Below are 15,714 nucleotides of genomic sequence, written 5' to 3'. Positions count from 1 at the left end.
GGGTAGGAAGGCCCTATGGAGTAATCTGGGTAGGCTAGATCAATGTGTTGAGACCAGCTATATGAGCTTAGTCAAGATAAAGTTCTGGGTACTGCATTTTGGTAATAACAAGCCCATGCTTTGCTATAGGCTTAGGTCAGAGGGACTGAATTCATAGGGGAAAGAATCTGGGGATATTAATCCACAGCTGGCTGAATACAAGCCAGCAGTGTGCTCAGGTGACCAAGGAAGCCAATTCTAACAAAAAAAAAAAAAAAAAAAAAAAAAAAAAAAAAAAAAAAAAAAAGGACTGGCTTTTGTTAGAATTAATGCAATCAGCAGGAATGAGGATGTAATCTTTCTCTGTACTTGGCACTGGTTAGGCTGCACCTTGAGTGCTGTGTTTAGTTTGGGGCCCTTCACTACAAGAAAAACATTGAGGAACGGTGGAGTTTGGCTTCTTCTCCCATTTCACTAGTGGTAAGCTGAGAGGGAATGGTCTTAAGTTGTGCCAGGAGAGATTCAGGTTGGATATTAGAAAACAAAATATCCCTTTATAGGGTGTTCAGGCACTGGAATGGGCTGCCCAGAGAGGTGATTGAGTCACCATCCCTGGAGGTGTTCATGAAATGTGTAGATGTGGCACCGAGGGACATGGTTAATGGCCATGGTGGTGATGGGTTGATGGCTGAATTAGATGATAGAGGTTATTTGCAACCATAATGGTTCTATAATTCTGTGATTTTAGGTCCAGGATTATAAATGGGAAATTACTCTAAAATAGAAAGATAGTCATACAGATTCAGCCTAGTGTGAGAATTCTAACTGTCATCTGCTTTCTTCTGATACACTACCCAGATACACTTATGTAGTTTAGCTGATATATTTTGTGGCTTTATAACTGTCCATAAACTACTGCACTGATTACTTGCAACCCAGTTAAAAAAGCAGGACAACAGATTGCATTATCTTCAACAAAAATGTGAGTGTCTCTGTTAGCTTCAGAGCTGGATGTCTGCAGGACATATGTGTGTTTATCAAGAGTACTCAGCACTGGAAACCTTCTAGTGTAATGTTTCTGGTGAGATGGCAGGTGTCTTGTGATCTATGTACAGCCATGTGTATATATATATACATAACTTTCACAAACGCTTTTGCTTTAAAGCAAAAGTAGCAGAAAAAATATTCCTATGTGGATCAATCAGTGTGGTTGCCTCTAACAGTGTCAGACAAAACTGACAGAGAAAGTGCAGAGAAAGAAAACAAGTTGTTTCAATTTCAGTTAAGTTGTTCTGGATATTTTCAATTTTTCATTTTGTCACTGTTTTGTAGTCTGTATATATATACATACATGTGTGACATGGAAATAGAAGCAAGATGTCAGTACATAGCACCAACCTAGATGATATAGATCTGCCTAGGCAAATGCTATAGCAGAGGTGATAAAGTAGCATATTCAAAGTTGACTATAGGTTTTTTGTGGTGAAAGCATGACTTTTTCTTGTTCAACTAATGTGTTTCGGTGATGCTATACATTTTGTTTTCATGGCTTAGCATAAGTCTGTACATCCATCTTTACTTTTTTTTTTTTTCATAAGGATAAAATGGTCCATGCAGAACTTCACAGTGGCTTTCAATCACCAGTCCAAAGTGAAATAAATATCAACATACTTGCCAACTGAAATGTAGTCAGGGTTTCAGTCACAAAATCTACACTTCACATACTTGCTTTTTTTAAAATTATTATTATTTTTTTTTATTTTTTATTTTTTTCTTTGCAAAGATGTCCTTATAATGTCCAAAGGGCAATGAAACACCATAGTTCATAGTTTATAGATCTTGCTGTATAATGAATTCTTAGAAGTGAATACTGATGCAGATGTAAAGCTTCTGTAAAGGAAATCTCCTTTTTTTTTTTTTTTTTTTAATGAGAAAAGCAGTGAACTATATTAGCTGAACTGAAAAAATAGCTTTCAAATCAACAGGCAAGATTCAATAATATGCATGTGGAGAGGGTAAAAGAACATGTTCTGTATCTGCATGAACAAACTAAACAAAGTTATTCTTTTGCAGCAGAGCTTCTTGAGTAATTTGTTAACTTCCTATCACGGTTGATTTCAACATAGATTTCAATGGAGCTTGGACTATTGAAGTAAATAGCTCATTCTTTAAAATCTTTTGTTGTTTTTAACACAATGAATTAGCTCATTAGTGCTGAATATGTAGTGGAAAATAGCATCTGTTTACACTGCAATAATATAAAAATTAGTTACCAGTAACAGAATAAGGAGCAATGAGCAAAAGCTAATCATATTTGTGCACTTGTCTGCAAAAAGTAAATTGTTAATACATACTCATGGGAAAAAGCAATGGGTTTATGCAATTTAATAGCAATGTTAAATATAGTATATGAAAGATTTTTTTTTTTAAGATTCAGTTTTAAAAGACATAAGGGCATGAATGTAAAATTACAGCTCTCCCATATTGCTGCTTCACCTGTACTAAGTGGTAGCAAAAAATCTGGAAAGTATCCTGAAGTTTGTTTTCCCCAAATCACTGTCAAACTATCCACATGCTTCATGTACAACACCAGCATGGAAATCTACCAGTGCAGGAAACTAGATTTGTGAGAGTTCTTTATCCAGTTAACAGGAGGTTTTTAAGAGGATGCCCTCCATCATGTTAAGTTTGAGGTATTTGAAACACCATGGGTGTAAGCCTTAGAGCTTTCTATAATCTCAGTGCATTATTTGTGACCAATTTAAAGATCCTTATTTTCATTTTATTCAGAAGATTCAGGAACCTCTACAAGTTTTTACAGAAATGAACTCTCCCAGAAGTAATTCTGTAGAGACAGGAGTAGACACATTAACTTTCTCTTAGCAAACTTTCAGTCTTTCTTCCCTGACATTTCCTTTTTCTTCAAAAGTCTGGAGAGTGATGCTATTTTCTGAATTCAATACAAAACTTTGAAAAGGCCTTAGTTCTATTTTATTCAGAACAGTGTGATTTTGTAGATATGTTTGTGGAAATGACAGTTGTTTTAAATGATTTTTAAAAATATAGAAAGAAATTAGGAATCTTAAATATCCTTCATTATTCCTTGAGATATCTGAATAACTCATTCATATGGATAATATAAATTCTTCCTCATTAGTGACATCATCAAGGGTCCATGGCTAAAATTTTCTAAAAAGAAGACAAAATATCTTTCATTCCATACAAGTAATGTATGATTAGACAGCATTTTGTCAAGTGGCCTGGTCATGACTATGATGTTAAATTAACCTTTTCCTATCAGACTATAATAATTTATCATTTTGAGAGCATGCCACAGTTTTGGAGGGCATGGACAAAAAACTGCTAGATGTAAATGACTTATTATGTACTAATTTAAGTATATAAAAAATTCACTGTAAGTAGATGAGTAGATAAAACTAGTCTTTAATACAAATTTGCTTTTAGTGTCACCTAGGCATTTATTTTCTATTTGTGTTAATTCCCTAAATGAAACATATTTTACTATTTTCTTTATTTAAAGAAAAAAAAAAAAGAGAGAGAGAGAGAGACATTCATTCTTTTTTCTTTCCTTTTTCTATTTTTTATGTAATGGATATTTCCTCACAAAGAGATGTCCTGTGAATAATCCTACAGTAGGTTTTTTGAGTAAATTACTGCACAGTGATCTAATGTTGGTCAAAATGAGCTAGAAACTAATGGACTGAGAGTTCTTTTATTCTAAGAAAACACATTGCCTCTTCCTGGAGTTCCTTAAACCTGAAATACTTGGATTCCCTTTTGAATTAGAGAACTGAAGGATCTGTATGATGTCCAGTCTTAGTCCTTAACTTGGAGTATCAATCTCAGTGTAGCTGTGATGACTTCTCACAGTGGACAACTTCACATATTTTGTGTATACTTACTACCTTCTGCAAGCAGGATGGAGATTGGTCTTGGAGTGCACCCAACTACTGCCATGTCCAAATAAAACAGTAAGATAAGAATGATTCTTGCCTGGTTTTGAGTTTCTTATGTGTACGAGCTGATCTAAAGAATGCAGGGAATGTTAATATTAAAATAACTATTCAGGCAGAAACTTAAATATAAAATTAAAAATTAACTATATTTGAGAATGTCATAGATGGTTAAGTAAATAATTTTTTTAAGCTTCAGCTTGCAATGAACTTTTATTATGCTGCATGAATAAGCACTATTGTCCTTAAAAGAAACAGGCCGTAGATTGTAATTCATTACTTGAACAGTCTTCCCTATATGATTTTGTATATGCTCTGTTGTATGTGTTCCATGAGGTGAGAAGTGTCATATCTGTGCAGTCTTTTGTACCTTGCCTAGATAATTTCAGGTAATGGCACACAGTAGCATTCTACAGTAAAAGGATATGCATGATATGCGAAAGTGCTATGAGTCAAGAGATATTAAGTAGGGGTTTGGACTCAATGATCTCTAGAGGTCCCTTCCAACCCCTACAATTCTGTGATTCTGTGATCTCATGTACTTGACCAAGATAAATAAGATTTTCCTTTCCAAAATTAGAATGCTTGATTTCAATATAGCTTTGATAATTTTACAGCATGATGCAGAGTATTGCTAGGAGCAGTACTCACCATTACTGAAAGGACACCAAGCATATTGGGATGGAATAGTTTTGTTAATGCAAAGGAGCTACTAAGCTCAGACAGTTCCCATCCTCTCTGATCCTTGAGTCTCAAAGTACATTCAAGAATGTATTAAGATAATGCCTTATAAAATAGGAGAACAGAAAGTGGGTTGTTTTATGGTTTTTGGTTTTTTGTTTTTTTTTTTGGTTGTGGGGTTTTTCTTGTTTGTTTGTTTGTATTTTTTTCCATAAAGAGATAAAATTAAGTTCTTGAGAATTAACATTTATTTTCTTCTGCTGTGGTAATGAAGGATTGTGTTTTTTATTTCTTTATTTCTTTTTTTTTTGTTTGTTTGTTTGTTTGTTTTTTCTTCATCAATGTTCTTTTTGGTACCTGCTCTATCAGTGTATATTTGCCTATAGGGAAAGAGGCAAATTGATCAGTGAATGCTTATGGTGTAAAAGCATATTCTCAAAGCGTATCAGAAAGAACAAACATGCTTGTTGTTTCATACCATGGTTAAATCTTAGTCCATAATGTAATTAAGCCTGTGGCTTTGTATTACGGACTGATGTCGATAAAGAGTGCAAAAAATTTGAAATGACACAATTCAGAAGATAAAGGTAAGCTTAGCAGAAAGAAGAAACTATGACAGGCAACATTTATCTGTGTTATAATTGACTGCAGATTCAGTTTGTACATATCAGGTAGGAATCAGGGTGCTCTTCTTGTTCAATATCGAACATATCATTGTACTGATATAACCTTAAAAAATTACATTATATATCTTTATCTCTTATTCTGCAAAGTCTTGCATGGGTGCTTAGTTTATTCGTCTCTTGTAGAGAGAGTCAGCAAAGCTCTCGATTCCATGAAGTTCCACTGGGTTCTAGAAAGTGAGCATAGGCCTCATAAGTAGTTCTGAATTTCCTGCCTGCACTCACTGGGCAAACAAAACAGTATGCCTCAAAGGACATATAAATTCGAAACTTTAAAATACCCCCAAGTAAAGACTTACCTCGATACTAGATCAAATACATCTCAGTGCCAAAGACTGTACAATTCTTGTCTTGTTATATTAGATATTCACATTAGTTTCAATTGTTGGGAGTATCAAGGTTGCTAGACTTTCTGTAAGTTTCTCCAGTTTATTCACTGTTCCATAGAATTCACTTTCAATTATATGGCATGCATATGGTAGTATAGAAATGTCTCAGTTGCATACTATAACTTTGAGCACAGTGGTGTCATCAGATTACCAGGACTGGATTTGCCCAGGGGAAATCATGCTTGAACAACCTAGTAGCCTTCTGTGATGTCATCACTAGATGAGTAGATCAGGACAGAGAAGTGGATGCTGTGTGCCTTGCAACGTACTGTCTCCCACAATATCCTTGTACTGAATATTTGAAAGTGTGGATAGAGGAGTGAACAGTGAGGTGGTTTGGCAGCTAATCAGTGGTGCAGAATCTAGCAAGAAGCTTGTAACCAGCAGTATTCCCCAGTATGTTTCTGAGTCTGATCTTATCTAACATCTTCATCAATGGCTTAGATGAAAGGACAGAGTCCACTCTCAACAAGTCTGAGCTGATGATGATACAAGCTGAGATGAGTGGCTGATACACCAGAAGGTTGTGCTGCCATTCAAGAAGACTTGGGCAGACTGGAGAGTTGGGCAGAGAGGAGTCTTTTGAGGTTCGATGACAGCAAATACAGAATCCTACATCTGCAGAGGAATAACTGCATGCATCAGTACAGGTCAGGGCCTGACCTGCTGAAAAGGAGGTCTGCAGAAAAGGACCTGGGTGTTCTGGTGGACAACAGGTTTACTATGAGCCAGCAGTGTACCCTTGTGACCGAGAAAAACAATGGTATCCTGTAGTGCATTAAGAAGAGTGTGGCCAGCTAGTCAAGGAAGTTGGTTCTCCCATTCTACTCTTCCCTGGTGACACCACATCTCAAATACTGTATCCAGTTCTGGGCTCCTCAGTTCAAAAAAGACAGGGAACTTCTGGAGATAATCCAGTGGAGAGCAACAAAGGTAAGTAAAGGCCTGGAGCATCTCAGGTATGGGGAAGAGCTGAGAGACCTGGGACTCTTCAGTCTGGAGAAGGCTGAGGGGAATCTCAACAGTGTTTTTAAATATCTAAAGTGTGGAAGTCAAGTTGATGGTGGCAGACTCCTTTTGGTGGTGCGCAAAAACAAAAGAGACAATGGGTAAAAAGTGGAAAGCAGGAAATTCCATATTAATGCAAAGAAGAGATTATTTACTGTCAGAGTGAAAGAGCAGAGGAAGAGGCTGCTCAAATTTTTTGTGGAGTCTCTTTGCCTAGAAATATCAGTGAACTGCCTGGTTGCCTTCCTTTGTGATCTGCTATGAAAAACCTGCTGTAGAAGGGGTTTGGACTCTGATCTCCAGAGGTCCCTTCCAACTCCTACAGCTCTGTGATCACTGACTAACCAGTCTGGCAGTCAACCTGGCAACTTTGGATCCATTCGAAAAATACTTATGTCAGTATGATACCTGTTCCAAAAATTAAAGGTCTTTTTGTTTTACATCAATTTCTTTTGTGATTGGAGCATCTATCATATTATATTTGAAGTATTTATTGACAGAGCCAAATTCAGGAAGATTACCTGTACATGGTGATTAAGATAATGCATAGCACAGACATCTCATAAACAATTTCCCTTGTTAAACCAAAGAGCAGAAACCCTCTTCTTGCCATATGCATCTGGGTTACTGCTTTCCCTGTATGAGTAGCTCAACACTGGCTTGAACTACTAGCTGTAGTCTATGCTTTTTTACTCTGGGAGATCCTGAGATCAGTTGCTGATGTGTTATCCAGGATTGCTTCTGTTGTACTGGGACTGACAGCAGAAGTGATGGTACCATCCAGTGGCTGATAAAAACAGACATGATTTGAGCTATTAAAATCTCAAACAAATAAAAAAGACTTTCCAATCCTTCTAGCTCTTGTCTAGGGCTTTCTAACAGTAGTAATTGTCTACTTAAAAACATGGAATGTAGTGAACAGCTTTCATAACATATTTTGAGATGACACTGTGAGATACTTGGATTAAATTTATGCAATGAACTGCATTGGAGTAAACCAATTACACTTTAAAAAAAAAAATCTTTTATTTGAGCTTGCTTTTATTAGGAAGGTACTGCCTTGAAGGAATGAAAGAGGCAGGAAATCGATCTGTAAGATGATTGGTAATATGAGATGAAACCAAATGGTTATGAAAAATATAGAAGATGTAATGCTGCTAAGTTGAAAATTCTCTGAAAATAGGGTAAGATCCTTTTGTTCCTTAACACTCAAAATTAAGTGGAGTGTGTTTTCTTGAACCAGTGCCTAAGAAATATAAGAAGGTGTATGATTCAGTGAAGTAAATTAGTCAGACTGACAAACTTATTTTGAGGACTTTTGTATAGATGTGATGTCTTACTGTAAGAGAGTACTGTCCGAATTTTTAAAAATTTCTCATATACTTCTCATTGTACTTATTACAGTTTGCTGAGTATTATAATGTCCTTATAGCAATTGTAGCAGAAAAAGAATAAAAAGCAGCTGAGTTTTGACACTGGCTGTTATTCCTTGCTACTGTCAGATGTAACTATAAAAACTGTAGATACGATGGTTATTCTTTTGTGGTATGTGTGTGCCTGTGAATTCATATTAAACATTTTTTTTTATATAGGTAAATACAGTTTTATGTTCTAGACATTTATGAAGTTTGGAAAATATATGTATTAAAATGGTTGCTAATAGATCATCATATGTGCATAGAAGCAGAAGAAATTACCTGCATTGCAAAAAGAGATGCTTAAACTGAATTGTACCACTGAAATAGGTATGACTTTTTTACAAGTAACCTTGAAAAGTGAATTGCCATTTAGACATCTTGCCGTTTCCTTGGTTTTGAAGTAATTCATGTAGAACAAATTTTATCCACATGTGATTTACAGGATTTGAGCTCTCAGAATGTAGTTAAGCATCAGTGGGTCTTCAGTTTCAGATTCAAAGTAGTAACATACATTTTACTTTCTTGTTAGACATCTTTTCAAGAGTGGATATAGTTTCTTAAGATTCAGTGTAATGATAAATTAGCAATATTTGACATATTTCTCATGTTTCATCATGAGGCTGAGACTGGGACACATGTTAGGTGTCAGAGACTTGTCTTCACAACACAAGGGGTAATATTTTGTATTAAACGTGGAAGGTACAGTGTGAGAAACAACAAACTGTTGGAAACTAATGAAAGAAGAAAGTTCTGTCCTAAGATATTCTTCTAATTTGTGTGTGCATGTGTGGGGGGGGCGGATTGGTTTGTTTGTGTTTGTTTTTGTTTTTGTTGTTGTTTTGGTTTGGTTTTTTGTTGTTTTTAAATAATAATTACAAGACACAAAATTTAATATTGGAGAGCTTTTAGGATAACTGTTTGGCTAGGATTGCTGAGTATTCTCCAGGAAGTTTTTGCTTTGGGATTGTCTTGAATCTCTTTTGTTTGAGAGAATTTCTGTTTTAGATCAAACAGCTGTTTCTTAGTGGACATGCTTCCCATCAAGATAAGCAATATATAAAAGTCAGTACATCTTTGTGCAAAGCAAAACTCTCCGTTGATCCCCACTGGGTTCAGTACATTCAGTTTCACCTCTGGTTATCAGCTCTGCTTATAGTTTATTGGAGCACAACTTATAACACAACCTGACAAGACATATATACACATACGCTTATGCATATCTATTTGTCTATCTATCTGTCTTTATTTATTTATTTGGAACTATTGAGCTCTGAGGTGTTTTAGAAGGGGACCCCCTGTTCATCTTTGTGAAAGGGTACAGTCACCACTCATGTTTCCCCTATCCCACTTTTGCAAGGAAATATAATGACAGACTCTTGTTTAGGATTCCTGTTCAATTTTAAAAGTTGAGTTTATGTTAATTTTGAGTAAGTTAAATGCTTAGGGATTATTGTTTTCTCTCACAGAACTACTGTTAACCTACCAGCTACTGTTATCAAGATTAGATGGCTACATATTTCCTGAGAAAATGGGGATTTTAGCTTTGAAATATAAAAGGCATAAAGATCTTATCTAAGTAGAAGTTGCATAAACTGGCAACACATTGTAAGAAGTGAGTAATGGACAATTCTATATAGCAGCAGTGTGTTTCCACTTCAGAACAATTATGTTCATATGTTTCAGAACACTAGAATGTTTACTAATTTCTACATAAAGCTTTATTTTTTATTCCACATGCATCCAGCACTTCAAGTAGAGGTTTGTGGAGCTGTAGCTGTGAAAATTTGGAGCAAATTCTGTGAATACAGGACACATAAATCTGGGGTGTATATCTAGTAATTCTGTGAAGAAAATTGAGCTGTGTATCAAACTAAAATCAATGTTTGTATTCCAGTATTTAGGATCATGTTCTAACTACCTTTCTGTTATTTGAAAAATGACACTATCAGTTAGGGAAAACAAGTGCACTCAGTAACTGAAGCTGTCTGGTAATTAAATTTGACTCTAGGAACAATAAATACAATTGACACAATCTCATCATAAGGCTGTACTTTTTATGTCATTTTTAATGCATCATCATAAGCTGACACTGGTCCTTCAGTTTAACAGTAATTAACATCTCTTGATTGTTTGTATTTGGCTTACAGTATGTCTCGATGTTATGTGTTCTGAATTGTAAAAGGTGCATGATTGTGCTGTTTCTGTTCAAGTTGTTTCTAATTAATAACTTCACTGTCCAGTGTTCTTTCAATAAGGGTACCTACTACAATATTTGTGCTATTTTAGACACAGGGAAATTGGCATTTCAACCAAGTGGAATGATGCATCTTAATATACAACAAGAGCATATATTTATGTGTATATACACAAATGTGTATATGTGGTTATTGTTTTAAATCAATTCTCTCACTTTTCATCTCCTCACATTGAACTTCCCAAACTCAGGCTTCTGGAAAGAATCAGGACTTTTCATGAATGCTGAAAACCATAACTCTTGAGATAATTAATATGTGCTTGTTACATTTGCTAGAACTTCTTCTCTTCCCAAAATTAAGCACAGACAGTGTTAACTAAAGGTCTAATGATTAACAGATGCCAGAAAATGCAGGAGTTCTCTACCTATACTAGTAGCTTAGTGAGTGAAGCAACTGTGTCATTTTATCCCTTTGATCCTTGAGTTAGCAGCTAATAAGTGAAGTGTTTATTTCCTCTTGTGATTACACAATAAAGTGCATTTACTTTATATATTTACTCTAAGCATACTCTAAGCTGAATTTCAGCAGTAAAATTATAAGGCATTTATCTAGCCATTATTTAGTAACAGTAAGACTATCTTTATAAGACTATATTATAAAAAAGTAAATATTAGAGAGAAAAAAAAAAAAAAAAAGAAAAAGAAAAAGCCCTGAATTTTTTATTAGTTCCAGTGTTTGGGGGTTTTTTGTGTGTTTTATTTTTTTCTTATTCTTAAAATATACATGCAACATGAATTAAATGAAAACTTTTTGGTATTAAATTATAGAATAATGAATATCGTTTCAGTATAGTACGTAAATCTCAATAGCAACACACAGTCAAATCTGTTTTAGCTTAATGATATCAGGTAGCCAAAACATATTTGGCACTCTGACAGGATTTGTGGGAGGTTTCTCCTTTGGATGCACCTGGCTTTGAATTTCAAATATTACCTTTTCTAGCAGGTGGACTAAAATTACTTATTAATTTATTTATTAAAGACAGAGAATTGCAAATCTGTCTTAGATTCAGTTAGATTTTTGGTGATGAGCTCTGAAGAGGATAATTTATGTGATTTATGTTTTGCTTTATTTGTTTGGGCACGGTAGCTTTTGCTTTGAGGTTTGTTTGGAGTTTTTCGGTTTGCTCTTAACTGTTAGTCTTTACTTTCCATTTGAGAAATTCCTGGTAGCACTGCTAAGTGTAAACACTTCTTTGAAAGGCAGAAAGAAACTTTAGCTAAATATCTAGTTTTTCATGGAAGTGGGAAAAGTGAAAAGTTCTTTCTTCCCCATTGCCTGAGGAAAAAAAATAATAATAAAAATGCAAAAGCTAATTTTTCTTGATAGAAAAACTAATGAAGATACATGTTTCAAGCATGAAAGACTAAAATATCCTTATTTTTTGTCTGGAAGTAATATATCATTATACAGTAATATACTGTATTCATGGAATAGGGGTTGTTTGGGTAATTTTTCTATTGTTTTCCAAGCATCATTCTAAATACAATTTTCCATTTGGATAACATGAGTGGTACCCCTTATTGAAAGGTAGTCTGTATTTGTACTAATACAGAGAATGCCAGTTTAGAAATGAGCCTGATTGCATGGTTCATTTTGTTCTCCTTTGTAGAGCCAGGCTGCGGCCCACTACAAAGGCACTAAACATGCCAAGAAGCTCAAAGCACTGGAAGCCATGAAAAATAAGCAGAAATCTGTTACTACCAAGGACAGCGCAAAGACTACCTTCACTTCCATCACTACCAATACCATCAATACCAGCTCTGACAAACCAGGTTAAGCGACAATCTTTGTTGTGGGTTGTTTTTGTTTGTTTGTTTGTTTTGTTTTTTGTTTTCCTGTTGTTATTGTTGTTGCTTTATTGTTGTTGTTGTTTTTCAGTTTATTTTTTGTTTGTTTTTGTTTTTTTTTCCTTAATTCCATGTCTGTTGGTTATGTGCTTGCCCCATTGATTCATGCTTCATCCATTTTTCTGTGTGGTACTGGTTTATTTTAGTACTTTTAGTACGCTGGTGAGAGTATGACAGTCATGCAACTGATTTCTCTTTATGAAAAGAAGCTTGTCATTCTTTTAGGATAGACTGCAATACTTACATTTTGATTATTTTTTATAGCAGCTAACTTGTTACATATCAGCTGACCTAACCCTCATAGCCTATATGCAGTAGCTGTCTATAAATCATTATTTATGGCATGTTTCTTTTAACCACAAATAAAACAGCAAATTGCAATAACTCTTTCTAGAAGCTTCTTGCTAAAACATTGTTAGCTTAAACCTAGTTTTCATAAATTTCAAACATTACATTATTTTTTTAAAGTGGCTATTACATGGTTTTGAGCTGGAAAATAGCATTATAACCTCTATTCCGCATAATCAGGTAAGTGTTGTTGATTACAATTATTCTGCTTAAATGAGTCTTCAGAATGAAATCATATCTTTTAAATTGTTGAGTGGGTAAAAGGCACTCCTTTGCAAATAAAATCTGTGTGAATATTTGGTGAAGTCAACAGGGTTTGATAAAGCTTGCATTTTAAATGCATATTATTCAACTGGAAATTTCAAAGGAAGGCTGCAAGTCCACTGAAGGGTACCTTAGTATCTCACAAGGTATGACTACTTTTCTCTCCATGAAGATACACAGTTCAAGTAGTTAATCATATTCAACCCCCATTAACCAAACAAGCCAAAAACAGCAACAGCAAAAAAATTAAAGCTGTAAAAAATCAAAGACCTTTCTACTTATGCTAGAAGCTGTTCATTTCCAACCATTTCTGATTCACGTCTTGAACTGTAAATAGCTGTGCACTAATAGTCGCAAAAACAAACAAAAAAATCCTTGCAGATATGTAATACTTTCTTTACGTTATATATTTGTTATATTTGTTATAAACAGATACCAGTAGCTTTCTCTCACTCTTTCTCTGTCTCCCCCTCTCCTCCTTTCCTTCTCTCTTTCATATAAATCTGTTATAAACAGTATATATTTTTATGGAAGTGTATGTCATAACAATAGTATTATTGCTTTAAAGAACAATTGTTACAATATCATTGTGCTTGTTTTATATTGTTATACAAATATGTATATTCTTGAAAATATTCTAAATAAGTGCTTTTGCTTCCCATATGGAAGAAGGGAAGCATGGCAGAATGGTATCAAAGATCGGAAATGTCAAAAGTTGTATATATATATAAATGATATGTTTTTAAGCATACCGGTATCTTTTAAAGTTTCTCATGATGCTATCTCTTCATAGCTGTTGTGGCCTCATAACAGTTTCAAGGATGTTGTATTGAAAGAGTGAGTTATTATTGTTACTATTTTCAGAGAATGAAAAAAAAAAAAAAAAAAAAAAAAAGATTTTTTGAGCTTTGATTTGCACTATTGAAAAGCTTTTTTTCTTATGCTGTCTAAGTTTAGAGGATTATTCAGGGTTACCTTAAAACAGTCAGAGTCTTTCCATCAGTCTTTGAATTAGATCCCTGACAATAAATATAAACTGTCCCGCATTCAATGTCAGTAGTACAAATCAATATTTGTATCAGCATAAATAAGAAGACATAAAAAAACTGGTTGCCCACAAAAGCAATGACCTGTGTGGGAATTTCTTCAGCTTTATACACTGTGTGTAGCTTCTTGAATTTATATTTTATAATATATGTACACATATATGTACGTACATATATACATATGTATTCTGTACTCATGATGCTGACCACCACAGTGGTATTCTGTGAGAAAAAGAAATAATATTAGTTGGCAAACAAACTAAAATCTGGCTTTGACAAAATACAGAGAGTGCCTATTCAGCTTGTAGCAAGAGTACTATTCAATCACTGGTATTAAAATGAAAAAGGTAGCCAATTCAATCCAAACAGAAATACGGGTGTTACAGGTCAGAATTGATGTGACTGGTGGTCACAGGGCCTTCTTGGTACAAGTTATACTCTGTAGAATCAAGCATGCAGATACAGCATTAAAAACAAACAAACAAACAAACAAAAATATATATATGTATGTATGTATATATATGTATGTATGTATGTATGTATGCATATATATATATATTCAATTTTGTTAGCCAAAAGCCTGAATTTTTCAGCCAAATACGACAAGTTAAAAAACCTCATAAATCATGTGTTCTATCCTTCCCTGGATTTTGTATTATATATAGTGCTTTCAAGAGCAAAGTGTTTCCTGAAAGCCCAAATAACATTAGAATATGCTGCACTGTATGCACTATTTTCAAGGATCACAGTAAAAGGCAAATATTCTGGTAGTAACAAGCACTTCTGAGGAAATAGCTAATTAATACATCTCATGAATTGATCATTCGTAACAAGAAATAAGCTCCATTACCTTCACTTGTGATGATTTACAGTAAAAGCTTTCCCTACAGTATTTTAGAACTCTGCACAGAAGACTAATACTTGATCCCAAACATGCAAAGGATAAGGTTATGTTCATATCATCTCCAATACATCATGTACAGCAGTGGTTAAATGGTGAATTACATGTCAGTCACAGCACATTGGTCAGGATTTCAATTGGCTGGTTTTGTGCATACTTAACAGCCCCAGCAAATGAAACACCTTCAGGAAACCTGTGTAATGCTATGCAATGATATGCAGTGAAGACTGAGAAAAAGACCAATAAATGTTGGAGGCTATGTAAGCAGACTCCCTAAAACCTTTCATAAATTATTCCTGAGTGTTACATACAGTGTAACAGAGAAAACATGAAAGATGGGGTCATTTTTCTTATTCTGTGAAAGTCAGAATTCTTTTTCCTTTTTAATCTCCCTTAAAGAACCTTTAGAGTCATTAGAAGCCTAGAACTTCAGACTACTTTACATTTTCCTTTGTTGAGCTTCAAGGGGACTCCTGTTGTCCCATTTCTTCAGACTATCAAGGTGTCTGAATAGCAACACATCCATCTGGCATATCAGGCACTCATCCCAGTTTTGTGTTGTCTGCAAACTTGCTCATGCTATCTCAGCAACTGGGTCATTAATGAAGACTTTAAATAGTATTGGCACTGATATTAGTCCCCGAGGGCCACTAGTGACTGGCCCCCAGCTGGACTTTTTGCTGCTGACCAGCAGCAGCCTGCCAGCTCATACAGCATGTTTTCCATTATCTTTTGTGTCTTTATGTAAAACTGACAACTAAGAAACTACCAGGAAGAAGAAGGGGGGAGGGGGGGGGGGGGGGAAGGAAAAAAAGAAAAAGAATAAACTCAAAGCAAAATCCGAGGTCTAAAATGGGAATATCTAATCTTATACAGATCACTAAATTCTCCTAATGCATGGCTTTAATAGGTTTGCAC

The 15,714-nt window shown here is 34.8% G+C and overlaps 1 protein-coding gene across 3 annotated transcripts in view; it reads left to right on the top strand.

Moving 5' to 3' along the window:
- Nucleotides 1–15,714, top strand: part of ZNF385D (zinc finger protein 385D) — a 372,690-nt gene that overhangs the window by 306,299 nt on the left and 50,677 nt on the right. For all 3 annotated transcript variants that reach the window (XM_072328232.1, XM_072328231.1, XM_072328233.1), the window contains one exon: nt 12,000–12,162. In XM_072328232.1, the coding sequence (XP_072184333.1) occupies nt 12,000–12,162 (163 nt within the window). The remainder of the gene's footprint in view (nt 1–11,999; nt 12,163–15,714) is intronic.

This window comes from Excalfactoria chinensis, chromosome 2, assembly GCF_039878825.1.
Source record: "Excalfactoria chinensis isolate bCotChi1 chromosome 2, bCotChi1.hap2, whole genome shotgun sequence".
Taxonomy (NCBI): Eukaryota; Metazoa; Chordata; class Aves; order Galliformes; family Phasianidae; genus Excalfactoria; species Excalfactoria chinensis.
This window is presented reverse-complemented; position numbering and strand designations above follow the sequence as displayed.